This window comes from Macadamia integrifolia, unplaced genomic scaffold, assembly GCF_013358625.1.
Source record: "Macadamia integrifolia cultivar HAES 741 unplaced genomic scaffold, SCU_Mint_v3 scaffold_38A, whole genome shotgun sequence".
Lineage (NCBI taxonomy): Eukaryota > Viridiplantae > Streptophyta > Magnoliopsida > Proteales > Proteaceae > Macadamia > Macadamia integrifolia.
Genome location: NW_024870665.1, coordinates 94,619 through 111,086, shown reverse-complemented (window position 1 = coordinate 111,086; position 16,468 = coordinate 94,619). Strand labels below are relative to the sequence as shown.

The window sequence follows — 16,468 nt, the reverse complement described above, 5'->3', positions numbered from 1 at the left end:
AGTTTATTCACTTTATTGATTTGTTTTCTTGATGAATATCTTACATTGGTATGAATATGAACCTTTAATATTTATTTAACATATGAGTAATAGGATTCAGGTAGGATTTGAGCCAAATAGATTGGTTCTATAAAAAAATTACACAGGAATGCTTTAGTCGATAAGGCGACGCTTTATGCCCGCCTTGTCACTAAGGCGCTCCGAAAGACCCTCAAACGCCTTCGTCGCCTTACCACCTTAAAAACTATGTTATGAAGTGAAGATTGTGGCTGGAGCTTCAGATTCAGAGGTGGGCAGCAACTTTCAGGGTTTTGTCAGGGTTTTGTTAGGGTTTTCTGGAAAAATTGATTATTGTCAGGGTTTGCAGGTGTCGACTTTTGTCTGTGTTTCTTTATTTTTCTGATTTTGTGAAGAATGTCTGAACCACCAAAGAATATTATCACTGAGGTTGTTTCCTCGTCTTCTAACCATTGTTGTCATGACGTCATGGCGATCCAAGGCGGTGGAGGGTGGCTAATCAATTCGGCGATGAATTGCACGTTATGGTGTTGCCATGGCAGTAGCCATCGCTGTCAAGAACAACTGAGATCCAATGAGAATTTGCACGTAGCTTCTGGTCTTTGACATAAAGAAAGAAGGTTGTAATAATGAAACGGACATGTGAGAATTTGGTCCTAGCTAGTGAACAAGAAAGACCCTCTTTCCCATGCATTTCTTAGGGCTTTCAGGTATGCCACGTCGCATTCTTGATTATCCAGATGCTTACGCTAGATGGAATGCCCTTAGCAGTTTTGGCCCTTATATATTCGTAGTTGGGATTCGTCGTTTCTTCGTGGTCGTAGCAATCACTTCAAGCAAATCACCCATGTGCTATATTTTCCCTATTTTCTAAAGTTATTTAGTATGCTATAAACCTACAAGATATACTCTGTAACATATAAAATCAACATTAAGCATCATCAAATCATAAAAAATCAACGTAGCCATATCAAGACAGCAAAAATCAACATGAACTTGTACAGTTACACATCAATTCATAAAAAATTACACATACATTAAGTCATAAAAAATCAACTTATTGGCAGGATTTAATGTGTGACCGACTCCTTGAAAAAGGACAAAGACCTACAACATGTTATTCAAGAATCAATGAGGAAAGCAAACCAAGATGGTTGATTATTATGGCTCTAAATATTAATGAGAAGAAACGAAATTGTCCAAAGTTCCTATGAGGAAATTTTTTTTAGATAACAGCATTTGACTACTGGTAGCTCAACCAAATTTAGGCCTCATATATGCAGCTTTTGCCAATGGACAAGTGCATTTTTTATCAGCAAAAGCAAAGTTCAATGGATGTATTTAATTTGGTAACGATTTGAAATCAAGTTCCTTCAAATCCGAAAGAAAACTTACTGATTTTTTTTTGCTGTTAACCATTATTGACTATTGGAGACTCGCAGTTTCAGTCTTGCAAAGTTGAAGAAGACTGAAGAAGAAGTGAAGAAGAATAAGAAGAATTGAACTACTGAAGAAGAAGAAGAACTGGAAAGAGGAAGAACAATCAGGAAAAAAAAACAGAGTATTACGGAAGAAGAAGAAGAAGAAGTGACGAGTAGCCAAAGGAGAAGTCGGCAAAAAAAAAAAAAACTTCATACCCATCGTCCCAGCTGAAACCCCAATCCCACCCCTTCAACCCTTCTGAAACCCCATCGAGCCTCTGTTACCCCCGTCTCAGCCTCGGACTTCCATCAGCCAAAAAGAAAAAAAAAAGCTCTGCTGCAAACAGAGAAGCCGAACCACAACTCCACCGACCTCTTTTTTTTTGGGTCTCAGTCCAAACACCCTCTCCAGGGTTCTGTCCAAAAAAAAAAAAAAAAAAGAGCAGAAAGAGAGAAAACAGAACCAGAAGGAAGCGAAGGAAGAAGAAGAGAAGAGGCAGCGAGAGGCAAGATCAGACCAAAAAAAAGAGCAGCAAGAGGAGAGAGTCGACGAAGAAGAAGAACAGAAGAGGAGGAGCAGAGAAGAAAAGAAGAAGCAAGGAGACGGGAACATACCTGTTCCGGATTTCCTCCATCACCGCCTGTTATACTCGAACATCTTGCCGGCCTGAAATCTTGCATCAACCTTCTCGTAAGCCGCTGTTCCCATCGTTGGAAGCGACCGGTGTTCATTCCATCTCTGAGTAAGAGATCCCCTCCTCTCCTTTTGTCGGCGGTGAAACCCCAACCCACAGTCTTATTTTCTTCCTTCTTTTATTTTAAATTCTTTTGACTTGCCAAAAATACCCCTCCCTTTCTCCTTTATTCCCCTTTTGTCCCATATATTTTTTATTTCCAATTAAACCCCTATCCCACACGTGACTGACACACCCTTTTGTGGTTTAATTTGAACTTCCAAAAAAAAAATTAAATTAAATTACAATTTTGCCAAAAAAACAAAATTATTTACTATTCTGCCCCTGCCCTTTAAGCCTCCAGTTATTTACTATTCTACCATTATTCTTTGAGTGTTATTTTGTTACTCATCACCATGGTAGCCAATAGTGAAGTTGTTCAACAGCTGAATTCCTATAAAGGAGAAACTGATACAAAATTTGATGCTCTCACTAACATGGTCACGTCCCTAAAGACAATGGTGGAATCGATGCAAGTTTCTATTGATCATTTGGTGGCAGCAGATAAAGGAAAGAGTCTCATTCAGTCTGGGGATTCTTCCAACACCACTCCACAGGATCTTCCAGTAACACCACCACCACCACATCATACACCACCACCACCACCACCTCCACCATCATATGGGACTGGTAGACATGATGATGGAGCAGAAAGAGCAGCAAAACTGGATGTCCTTGATTTTTATGGAGACAATAATCCAGAATTGTACCTTGACTGGATTCACAGTTTAGATACATTCTTCAGATGGTACGGGTTGACTGAGGCTCGAAAGATCCTATTTGCAGAGGCCAAATTGAAAGGCACGGCTCGAGTCTGGTGGATCAAGCAACAACAACAGAATCGAACCCGAGGCATTGGTTTGTTCACTACTTGGGCTGAAATGTATGAAGTCATGAATCGGCGATTCTTGCCTTCTGATTATAAGCAACGCATGCATCTCAGGTTTGCACAGTTGAAACAAGAGAATTTGACCGTTGAAGAGTATGTTGCTAGATTTTATTATTTGGCCACTCGTTCTGACTTTGAGTGGGATGAAGAAGTCTTAGTGGCCCAATTTCGCAATGGTTTGCATCCTCAACTTAGTGCTGCCCTTGCATCTAGTCGACTACCTACAATGGAAGACGTCGTACAAGTAGCATATCAGGTTGAGGAAAGTCTGAAACGCCCATACAACCGGAGAAATTTTGCAGATACTTTTTCTCGAGGTACTAGTTCCGTTTGGCAACAGTCTCCTACCCAAGAGAGGTCATCTAGCAAGCCACAGGCAAGTGCTACATCTATGGCTTCTTCACGACCTAGTCGGCCGTATTCTCCACCTCGACATGTTTCTGAAATGTCATCTTCACGGCCTACTCGCCCATATTCACCCCCTCGGCGTGGTTCAGATAAACCTTCTGATTCTTCAAAATTCACAGTTCGGTGCTACTCATGCCATGGATTTGGACATATCAGTGCCCAATGTCCCAGCCGTTTGGTTGCTTTTATTGATAAGGATTCTCCTATACCATATATTCCCGAAGAGCAACTTGGTTCTGACACAGTTGATTTAAGAGAAGAGCGTGCAACAGGTGAAGTCAATGACACTCTCAGTGACGATGACCAACATCCTTTTTATGTCATTCGTCATGTGTTGACCACTCAAAAGGCCACTGAAAATGAAGATTGGCGCCGCAGTAGTATTTTTCAGACTCGTGTGAAGTGCAATGATCAGTTGCTAACCTTGGTCATTGATGGAGGCAGTTGCACAAATGTTGTCTCTGAAGACGTTGTTCGTAAGCTGGGATTGAATACAGAACCACATCCTAATCCTTACAAGGTTGCTTGGGTGAACAACACTAATCTCAAAATCACAGATAAATGCTTGGTCACATATTCTATTGGTGGATTTAAGGATACAGTCCAATGTGATGTCCTCCCTCTGAAGGTGTGCCATATCCTTCTTGGTCGACCTTGGTTGTTTGATAAGAAAGTACAGCATTGTGGCTATGCCAATACCTATGCCTTTAAGCATGCCAACAAGACTATGAAGTTTCATCCTGCCAAAGATCTCCCTGAAATTAAGCTCAAGAAGATGGTGGGATCATTCCTCATTCAGCGTATTCCTTCAGACGGTCTCCTCGGTCCTTTCCCTAACTCGACGGAGTCGAGTTCTTTTCAGAGGAGGAGAGTTGATGCAGATACGGCTGCTTTTTCTTGGTTGGACCAGCATGACCGACTTTGGAAGCCAAGAGTCAAGAAGAACCGGTCCAGCCCAGGGTTTGGTCCAACAAGAGTTGGAAATAAAATTAGTAGTTTACTTAGTATTTTATTTCATGCTTTTATTTTTCAGATTTGAACGTCGGAGTGGGATTTACTTCCTTGCTTTGGTTTCCTTTTTATAGTTGTTTCCTAGTTTAGGCTAGTTTCCATTCCAGTTAAGTTTCTAATTTCATGTTCCTATTTTCCTATATATTAGTTGTAATCGATTGAAGATTTAGAGAGTAATTTTGATTATTGAATGAATGTGTTGAGTGTGATTTCCCTTTCCCCCTCTCTACTCTGATTTCCCCTCCCTTCCCTAAGGGTTCTCCATCAGTGCTCGTCTTCCCTGGCATGGCAGTTTTAGCCTTAGGGAGTAAATAGGAGCCTCGCTTTGGAGAATTCCTTGAGAATGATAACTCTTATCCGTAGCTTGGTTCCTGACTTGAGGAGTGAAAGGCTGGTTGTTGTAGACATACATAACATAGGCTATGCTCTTCGGTAAGCATTCCAATAAAAAGTAATCCCTTTCTTGTTCTTGTGCTTTCGTTCGATATCTCCCCTCTCCATTCTTTGAGTTCGCCTATTGCCTTTACCTAGCAGCAAGATGCAACGTTGTTTCGGAAAAGGGAATGCTTCTTCCCCTCTACCGTGCGGTGCTAAGACTTGGCGAAATGAAATGAATCAGTTCGTTTGACCAACCCGAGCCTTCGAGCCTCTAGTTCTTCTGGTTTTGCTAATATCCTTTGATGATAGGCCAACTGAAGGAAGATTCTTGGGATCCTACTTCTGTTTTATCAGAAGGCGGCACATAGGCTTATGAAGGAAGGAATCCCACCTTCTAGTCTATCAGCTACTGTGCCTAATTTTGAGCCTTTTGGTCATAGGTTGTTCTGTAGCAGTGCCTTGCTTAGCTCTGAAGATCGATGAGAAAAGACCACCACTGTGGTACTGTACGTCTTTCTTTGAAAAGATGAGAACACACCCTTGCTAATATCATAGAAGGTAAGGCAAAAACAAAAGTGAAATTATGAGCTAATGGCAGGCATACTCCTATTTGATAAGATAATATGATACCACCTCCCACTTTTGGGGCACTTGTTTGATGAGCTAAGCCTAAGCCCTCTATAAGTCAAAAGCTAGCCTTACAACTAAAAGCATGGTCAGAATCAACCCCTTTTTTTCCTGTGCTTTACTAGTAGGGCTAATGAACGACCCTTTGATCTAGTGTGTTCACAGTTCATAGACCAGATCTGATTAGAAATGCTTAAATGAGTGGAGGAAGGAGGGTGATGTATGATAGCTGGAAGGAGTGGATTAAGACAGAAGAAGTGAAGAATTCTGCGCTAAACGAATGAATACGAATGCTTTGATATGTTTGATTGCAATGCATCACTCTTCATTAACTTCTGACATGAGAAGTCCAGCCTTAGATGGCTTCGAGAAGCTCCCTTTTTTCCCACCTCTAAAAGAGATTTCATACTATTAAGAAGATTGTGAATAGAGATGGCAATAGACACAAGGACTAGGACTCCCCTCCAATCCTTGTTTATTTAAGCAATACAAAAGTATATTGAAGGCCTATCATAAGCAGAAGTATAGTAAAGATTGATTGTGGACAATTTTAAATGCGGCCAATGTGGATGGTGGACCTCGGCGCAATGGTATGGTTGTGCCATTGTGACCTAGTGGTCACGGGTTTGAGTCGGGAAACAGCTTGGTAGAAGTAGATTACAAAGTAACTACCCCCAATATATTACAACTCCAAACCCAAAACAAATAGAACATTGAACTAGCTTGACAGAGTCAGAAGTAACGATAGGGAAACAAGGGAACTAAGACCAGAAATAACTCCCCAAAGATTCATGAACAAACCAGTAGCCAAATCCCAATCAAGACTCAACCCTAAGAGAGAGAAACATCCCTGCGGCTAGGGTATGGGAGATTACCTGCGGTGGGGCATGTAGGCCTCTGATGGGGCTGCAACTTAGGTCAATGGTAGCCCTTGATATGAGGAAGAAAACCTCCAAAGATGAGCTGATTCTGCTGGCTGACTAGAAAGTTATGAAACTTCTTGATTTCTGAACTTAGAGAGAGAATAAGAGAGAATTCTGCTAGAACAGCAGGTGGACTTCTTGGATAGCTTCCCGAGGAGGATCGAGTGGTCCTATAACAGCTTAGAACAAACCCTTAACAGTGGTTACTTGCATAGTTTTTAAGGCGGTAAGGCGACGGAGGCGTTTGAGGGCCTTAGCAATAAGGCGGGCATAAAGCGTCGCCTTATTAACTAAAGCGTTCTTGTGTAATTTTTTTTATAAAACCAATCTATTTGGTTTAAATCCTAGTTGAATCCTATTACTCATATGCTAAATAAATATTAAAGGTTTATATTCATACCAATGTAAGATATTCATCAAGAAAACAAATCAATAAAGTGAATAAACTAAGTTCATCTTCATCAATCATCAATCATCAATCATCAATCATCAATCATCAAACATCATAACATATTAACATATAATATAAATACATAATTATGAAACAAAATTATAAATATAAAGAAAAGAAGACATAAAATATACAAGTATTTATTATACTTACCTCTATGATGCCATAATGAGTGCCTAAGCTCTAAGGTCATCCACTATATTTCTACTCCTGTCAAAGAAGTAATTAAGAACTTAGAATTAAAACACATTGAAAGTAAAAATCGAGATGCCAAATTAAATGGATGAGAAGTGATTAACCTGGGGATTCTTAATCATTCTAAAAAACTTTAAACTTCAATGAAGCTAAAACATAAAATAAACTAAAATGCTAAGAATTTAGTAAATAATGAAAGTCAAATACTTAAAAGTTCAAGGACTCAAAAAACTTTAAAGTTTAAAGACTCAAAATACGTCAAAGTTCTAAGACTCAAAGACTTTCAATCCAAATCAGTAATTAAATTAAAATCTTCTTCTTCATCTGCATTCTGTTGCTGGCTTGCATCATTTGGAGCTATGCCATAATCATCCTCAATGTTTTCATCATCACGAATATCCTCTTCACTCATCTCATCCACTTCTTCATCTGACGAATCCTCAAGCTCAACCCTCCTACCACGCCGGGTATAGCAAAGATTGGTTCCACTGGTAGATGCTGGAGCCCTCCTTGGTCTATTATGGCCTTGGTATGATGAAGATGCTCCAAGTGCTCTATCAACATCTCTCCAAGTGATATCATTCTCAGGATGCACTAATTCATCCTCTGATTCACCAATCATCCACTCACTACTCCAATTAAGATCATCGAGCAACAATGGATTGTAGTTTCTACATTGTTCTTTTCTTTCTTAGAACCTTGCTTGAAGTCGGCGATTATATTGAATGTAGACAAGATCATTTAACCGCTGATGCTCTAACCTATTCCTCTTCTTGGTGTGAATCTAAAAAACATTAATAATATGAAGTTATCTACTTATCTTCAATAAAACCATATTAAGTGAAGTACATGTACTATTGTAATCAGAACTCAATAGTCAATACTCACAAATTCAAATGTGCTCCAATTGCGCTCACAACCAGAAGATGAGCAACAAAGACCAAGTATGCGCAATGCAAGCTTTGAAAGGTCAGGAGCAGTACTTCCATGTCGAGACCACCAAGAGACTATAAATATATAATATAAAAAAATAGGTTGAGTAAAAAATCAACATCCAAAGTTCTAAACTAATTAGAACTTTAAAAGGAAATATACTTACTAGGATTCAACTTGTCCCTTTGTCTAATCGCCATGTCCTTTGCAAAACTTCCTTGAACAGTGGTATACTTGTCAACCTGGACAATGATCTTATCTTGCAAGGTCTCATCAGGCACCAACCTTACAAGAACATCATTGAAGGCATCACTTGCTTTTTGAGCTAAGTCCAACTCATTATCAGGATTATCTGCTATTGCCTTAAAGAACTTGTTTGGATTGAGGAAAAAGGCAGCTAAATATATTGATCCATTCATCATAGTCTCACAACGGTGATCAACAATCGCTATGATTTTCTTCCATTTCCTTTCATCATCTCCAAAATTTTTTCTGATGTTCTTCTTTGCCACTTGTATTGCCATATATACTTTAGGCATAGCAGGCAACTCATCACCATCTACAATCCTCAAGAGTTGAAGAAGAGGCTGTGATGCCCTTATACAATCCATCACACCATTCCAGAATGTTGTAGCAAACACAGTCTCAGAAGCATTCTTCCTTGCCTCTGTAGATGCAAGCTTAGAACGGGACCATTCATCATCAACAAATAATTTTTTCAAAGATTCTCTGTGCTTGTATAAGCTCTGGAGTGTTAAAAAGGAAGAGGCAAATCTAGTCACTCCAGCCCTCACTAAGTCTCCTCCTGTTTTTTGCCTTATGGCTTCAAGAAGACGAGTGTGCCTGTAGATGAATGCAGTCAATTTCCTGCCCTTCGATATAATAGACATATAAGAGCGTAATTTGCCTACTTCCTCCATCATAAGGTCTATGCAATGAGCTACACATGGACTCCAAAATAACCTTTTCCTTTTCTCCATTAGTAGTCGACCCGCTGCAACATAGTTGGCAGCATTATCAGAGACTACTTGAACCACATTATCTTCACCAATCTCTTCAACCTTACTATCAAGTAGCTTAAATAACATTTCAGCTGTTTGTGATTGGCTAGATGCATCCATAGACTCCAAAAAAAAAGTCCCCTCCGGACAGTTGACAAGAAAATTAATTAGGTGCCATCCTCTCTTGTCTGTCCACCCATCTGACATGAGTGTGCACCCATGTTTCCTCCAATATCCTTGATACTTCACCTTTAACTCATCAATTTTATCATTTTCAGACTTCAATAGAGGCCCCCTATAGTCATGAATTGAAGGGGGCTTGAAACCTGGTCCATATTGACCAATTGCCTCTACCAATCCCTCAAAACTCCTTAACTTCAAAGCATTAAATGGAACACCACTCTCATAAGCCCACCTTGCAAAGTAAGAACGAAGTTTATCTCTTTCTTCTTCTCCTCTTACTCGGTTCTCCATTGTTGTCTGATATGAACCTTTATCCCGCCTATCTGCAACAACTTCTTCTGGAGTCCTCCTCACATGCTTATCCATGGGACCCCTTGTTGTTTGGATTGTGTTTGAATGATAGCTTTATTTCTTTTTGAAGTTGTCCCAGAGCTAAGGATAGGAAATAAGATCCCTAAATTGGATACTATATTCTGTTGTGGTCCCGTTACTTCTGTAGGTCCATCACTAACATCCAAATCATCCAAACAATCAAGTTTCCTCTTCCTCTGGTTCTTCAAGATTGCATCTCTCATCTCTTTAGCAATTGCTTCAGTTGTTTTCACACACTTGGATACATCTCCATAGCCACCAATAAGATGTTGCTTCAATCGTTTTATTCCTCCCTTGACATCCTTCCCACAAAGGGTACACTTAATCCAATTTCTGTCTGATACGTCAGGCCAATACCCATATTTCCATCCAGGATCATTTGATTTAGCTCTCCTTTTTGGATCCTTGCTTGGATCAATCGTTGATTGTGCAGTAGCAGCAGTACTTGTATTTTCACCCCCACTGCTACCACCAATTGTTTCCATAGATGAGTGGATTCAACTTGTCTCTTTGTCTAAGACTGTAATGTGAAAAGGTAATCAGAATAAGAAAAAGGTAATAAAAGGGAATATTACTACTATAAGGGAATATTAGCCTATTAGGTAATAAGGTAATAAAAGCAAATGCCTCCATTAAAGAGGTATGGAAAAATCAAAATAAGAAAAAGAAAAAGAAAAAAATACTTCAGGCAAAATATTAGTAGTGCTCAGATTAACGCAATCTATACAAATTGGAGTCAAATGTGGAGTCAAAACTTGTGCTGCTCATTCATAAGCTCAAATTCAGATAGCCTTTCTGTGAGATTTTCTTTACATAACTAAGCTTTTTCTTCTAATTTCTCCAAAATTATTTTAATAAATACGTTAAGCCCTAATGTTATTAATAATAATAATAATAAAAAAAAACCCTGCACTGATCAACCAGCCAAACCAGACAAGTCTTTACAATCACCGTAGGAAGAAAAAAAAAAAAAACTAATCATACGAACTACGAAGTCTCAGTGAGACACCGAACTTGTCTGATACAGTCACCGTATGGTGTATGATCAATATGAAAGAAGGAAGAAGCAAGGAGAAGAAAGAAGAAAAGAGAGAAAAAAAAACTAATCATAGGAACTACGAAGTCTCAGTGAGACACCGAACCTATCTGATACAGTCACAGTATGGTGTATGATCAATATGAAAGAAGAAGGAAGAAGCAGGTAGAAGAAAGAAGAAAAGAGAAAAAAAAATCGCACAAATCAGAAATTAAAAATATAAACTAAAACATACCTGGAGATGTGGAATGACACTTCGTTGGAGGTCGTTGGAGGTCGCCAGATGTCGCCAAAGGCTATCAGAGGAGAAGGAGAAGCCGCTGGAGAAGAATCGAAGGAGGCGGCTGCCATGGCTCACCGTCGGTTAGTTTGGGGTTTTGCGATTTGGAGCGGAGACTGAGAGAGATGAAAGCACTTCGTCGGAGGTTGCCGGAGGTCGTCGAAGGTTGTCGGAGGAGAAGGAGAAGTCGCCGGAGAAGGATCAAAGGAGCCTCACCATCAGATGTTTGGGGATTGCGAATTGGAGGGCAGAGTCGCAGACTGAGAGAGAATGAGAGGCGCGATTTTATTGATTTTGGTTTTATTTTATTTATTTATTTATTTTTATGGTCAGGGTTTTTATTTTTTATATGGTTTTTTATCCAATGCATCACATGTGCATCAGACCTTATACACCTCCCAATGAGAATATGTAATTTGGAATCTTCATCAAGCAATTTTAAAATTTGTTTTAAGAAAAAAAATTGATCCAATGCATCACATGTGCATCAGACCTTATACACCTCCCAATGAGAATATGTAATTTGGAATCTTCATCAAGCAATTTTAAAATTTGTTTTTAAAAAAAAAAAATTGATCCAATGCATCACATGTGCATCAGACCTTATACACCTCCCAATTAGAATATGTAATTTGGAATCTTCATCAAGCAATTTTAAAATTTGTTTAAAAAAAAAAAAATAGTAACCGATGATCTGGTCCGGATAAGGTAAGGTGCATCAGCTCTTGCATTGCGGGACAGCATATTCTGACATATGGTGTTATAAAGTTCTAATTCACGGCAACTTCACAGGAAGAAGCAGATCAAAGCGCCTGACGGATCTATTTTCAAATGTTTCCAGTAATTATGATAGATTGAAGATATACGTGGATAAAGAAAATATACGACAAGATGCATTTAGTCGTCGCTCCTGCAGATGTGATAATGTGTTTAAAAAAAAAAAAAATTCGATCCAATGCATCACATGTGCATCAAAACTTATACACCTGCCAATGAGAAAATGTAATTTGGAATCTTCATCAAAGCAATTTTAAATTTTACTTTAAAAATAGTGAACACATAAGGCGACCGCCTTAGGTATAAGGCGTCATAAGGTGTCGCCTTTCTCGCCTTGTAGTGCCTTAGCGTCTAAGGTGGTCGCCTTATGCACTTCCCATAAATCAGTGGGCTGCCTTACCACACATGGACCACATCAGTCGCCTTACCAGCGCCTTAAAAACTATGCCTGTAATATACCCTAGTTTTCCCCTACTTCGCAAAGAAAGCTTCACAGAATGAGCCCAATCCAAATAATTGGTGTTGTCCAGCTTCACAATAGAGATCTAAGTATATGGGTTATCAGAAATCATAGGAGTAGGAGGAGCACTACTCGATACACTAGCTGAAACATCACCAAAGAGGGCTCTTAGTCTGCTATCTTCAGAGATGTTGTGGATAAGGAGTCACAAACACAATGAGGAGTACACACTCTACCCAAAAAATCCTTCCCAGATACTCAAAGATAAATCCCACAAGGAAGAAACTCAATAACAAAAGGAAAGAAATGAGATCAAGGCATAGTAATAGCAGCAAAACAGATCATACCACTTCACAACACCCCAACAAAACATCTCACGATCCAATAGGGCTGAAGTCCATCATAAACACAACTTCGGAAGCCAACAGAGAAGAAAACAGGGGAGGCAGTACCTGTAAATCAGTAGGAAAAGAGGTTGTGACCTCACACCTCTTTCTCCTTAGGACCGAGAGCTTGGGGGCTTTGTAAAGGACCCTTGGGTAATTCAAATGAGGTATAAACCACCTCCAAAGGTAGCAAGATGAGAGAGAAAGAAGGTTCTCATTGCCCAAAAAATGACTCTAAAAGCTCCTCAACAGCTTCATTCCTTCTAAAACCTCTTCAAGGGTTTGCTTTGACCTTCTTTCAAGCTCATCTCATAAAAACTTCAAGTTTTTTGACATAATGATCTCTTCCTTAGAACCCCTTTGTAACCTAGGGTTCAAAAGAGAGGAAATAGAAGAAGGGAACTTGTAATCTGACTCTCAAACCAAGATCTTGTGCTTTGATACCAAGTTAGAATGTAAGGTTTGTGATTAACAAGAGAGAAAGAGAAAAAGAGGAAGAAGAAGGAGAAAGAGTTGGAGAAGGAGAAGAAGAAGAATGGTAGAATGTGTGTTGTGAGTAAAGTCTCACTCACACCAATATATTACTTCACTAATATATTTACATGGTATTACACATACCTCCCTAGGAGGGAAAGGAAAACAAAACATATAACGACAAATTACTAAACTGCCCTTAGGAACATAACTAATATCTCTAACAGGAACAAATGTTGGTAACATTTAATTCTGTATAATCTGAGTCATTCCCTTCACATTGTGCTTCAATTTTCCAAACTAGGGGGTAAAATCAATAATTTTTTTCGGCCTCAGTTTCAGTCTCTCTCAGGCAATGAGGCTCACAGTAAGTTTTCAGGTCTCTGACCAGATCTTTGGTTTTTCAGTGGAATCCTAGACTTTGACAGATTGGTCGACAATATTTCCCCATGCACACATTGGATTGTTGTAAAACATCAAAGACATTCAGGGCATTAATAACACCCTATGCAACCTTCATCAGCCCGTCTTCGCTCAGTTCGCGATTCCCTAAGGAACATGCTCATTGTTGTGTGCTAGGGAAGCTTCCCCTCTCTTCTTGTTTCCCCACCCCCACCCCCCGCCCCTTGTGGATTAGGGGCTTTGGAGCTTGTGTGTTTCCCCTCTCCCCCTTTCTTCCTCTTTGGTAAACAGATAGTCTCATATTTGTTTGAAGCCTAATATTGGGGTTTCATTAGGATAATGTATTTTTCTAATATGAATTTGGATTTTGCAGATTGATTTTGTTCACAGGTTTCTATCACTGAAGTTTGCATTCACATTTCAGGTTTACATACGCGATCAACCATTTGAGCCCTGCCGATTCTTCACATTTGGTCGTCCTTGTCCAATAGTCTGTGATAAGGACACACAAGCAATTATTCATTGTCAGCAAAAAAGTGGGAGTGTAGCAACAGATGGAGCTGATGTTAGTGATGTGATGTGCAATAGGTGCCATCATTGGTTATACAAGAAAACGATTGCAGATGTGGTGGAAGCCCTGATTGGAGCATTCCTAGTTGACAGTGGCTTCAAAGCTGCAATTGCATTTCTTAGATGGATCGGTATAGAAGTGGACTTCGAAGTTTCACAAGTTTCTAAAATTTGCATGGCAAGCCAAGGCTACATGTCGCTTGCTGATTCTGTGGATATTGCTGCCCTGGAAAATTTGTTAGGATACCAGTTTCTGCATAAAGGTCTTCTTTTACAAGCATTTGTGCATCCTTCTTTCAACCATCCTTTCGGAGGATGCTACCAGGTATACACTTTTTCCCCTTCTAGAAGTAAAGCAGGACCTGGATTTTTTCTTGAATTATTTGAACCCATTCTCCTTAGCATTTCATGTTAACATATTTAGTAACACTCCTTCTGCCTTACCAGCGACTCGAGTTTCTTGGAGATGCTGTCTTGGATTACTTAATAACATCCTATCTGTATTCAGTTTACCCAAAGCTAAAGCCAGGCGAGTTGACTGATTTGAGGTCGGTGTCTGTAAATAATAATTCCTTTGCCCGCATAGCAGTTAGCCGGTCCTTCCACATGCATCTTATCTCTGATTCGGATAGTCTCTCTGAGGCAATCGCCAAGTTTGTGACTTTTGTGCGGACACCTGCTTCAAAAAATTGCCTGAATGAAGGGCCTAAATGTCCAAAGGTATTTTCTTCATGTCTAGATTTATGCATATGCTGTGTCATTTAGCTTAATATGCTGCAATTAGGAGCTTATTTTTTAGTCACCAAATTTATTTAGTAAATGAACATTAGTGATTCCCAAAATTGCTTATTTATTCTAATCAATAACAAGGATCTGTTTTGGTGAAAAAGAGGGGAAAATTTCTCAAAGAATGGAAAGAAATCCTTTATGTCCTTTATATGAAAGAGGACAAAATGAGACCTATTCAAAGTGATGGCCGATCAGTTGGAGGAAAGCTTTGCCAAGAGCAAGTGTTTCATTGAGAATTTGGTAAGAAGTTATGTTCGACTTTACCAAGGGTAGAGGAATTTTGGGTGAATATCTTCAGGACAGCAGGGATCGTAGATAGTTTGGGCATTAGGAGGAGTTGTCAACTAATATGATTGGGAAGGTTGTTTCCAAACTAAAATTGGTTGGAAGAGAAATTGGTTTTTCTTACCAAGAAAGTTATTGATTATTGATTTGTTGGTTGGTCCGGTATTTTTTGTTAGTTGGTAGATTGCTTATGTTCTTTCTGTGGATCTGGTGAATGTAGGAGTGATCTTTGGTGGGAGTTTTTCTGTTTTTTATGTTGATATGCAGAGGGGTGGGAGGTGGACTCTCTCTCTCTCTCTCTCTCTCTCTCTCTCTCTATATATATATATATATATATGTCTGTTGTTTTCTGCTTTTGTTTGTGGGCCTCACTCTTGCTGGATGTTGTCCTTCTGCCTGGTTCATCCTTCTATAGAAGTTCACATTTCCTGTCACCAATTAAGAAAAAGAGAGAATCCAAATTTTATTCAGATTTTTTATTTATTTATATTGGAAAAAAAGATGGACTGTTACCCAGTATGAGTCTACTTTTGTAGGGTCAACTGGAGATGGTCTTAATTTCTGCACTTTTTTGCATAAAATTGGACAATCTCAGACTTCAACCCATGTCGTCATGTTAACATTGGGCTTTTCCATCACTTTAGGCAACTGCTTCTCTCCCAAGTACTCCTGATTAATCTTTTTGAATTGTTCAATATTTTATAAGCAGCATCCTAATATTCACTCATCCTTCTGAAAAAACTGCTATAATTAACATCTAAAAATGCTTACCTTTTCATTTAATGAAGCCTCACTAGGATTTTGTAAGGGATTCTTTGCCATGCCACTGGCAACTATTAGAACAACTGCCTTGAACTGTATAGCCTAGGAGACACATCCTAGTCAAGGTGGACCCACGAGTTTTCAACTCCTCTTATGAAATCACAACAGACAGACTCCTAAAAACACATCCATAGCTTGATTGAACCTTTTAAAATCTTATTAATTTAGATTCTTCAGACTTTCCAGTTTGTTGCAATCTAGATAGAGTTCTGATTATCATAGAATAGAAGGAGCACTTTGGAATAAGAATCAAAGCCACCCTCCCTAGAGTCACTTTGAATCATTACCCAATTATAATTGGCAGTAATGGGATTCATAGCTATTGCTTCCCCTATGCATTTTAGAGTCTTTTTTTTTTTTTTTTTTTTACTCAAAAGAAAATTTCAATTTCTCTATAATAAGGCATCAGTGACAATGCAAGGATGAAAAGATGAGCGGGTATAGATAAGTAGAGAAACTCCAAGGTGTGAAGGGTATTGAAAAATATATATATATATATATATATATTGACGAATAAAAAATTCATTACCACAAAGGAGAAGAATATACAAAAGAGAAAAGGGGCGGAACTTAGAGGAACAAACCCAAAAGGAAAAAGCCTATAAGGAACGGGGGAAACAACAAAAGAGGGGGGGGGGGGGGG

General features: G+C 39.1%; 1 protein-coding gene across 1 annotated transcript in view; it reads left to right on the top strand.

Moving 5' to 3' along the window:
* LOC122071630 (endoribonuclease Dicer homolog 4) overlaps positions 1 to 16,468 on the top strand; it is a 130,743-nt gene that overhangs the window by 106,525 nt on the left and 7,750 nt on the right. The window contains exons 20-21 of the mRNA XM_042636010.1: positions 13,784 to 14,254; positions 14,377 to 14,649. Coding sequence (XP_042491944.1) covers positions 13,784 to 14,254; positions 14,377 to 14,649 — 744 coding nt within the window. The remainder of the gene's footprint in view (positions 1 to 13,783; positions 14,255 to 14,376; positions 14,650 to 16,468) is intronic.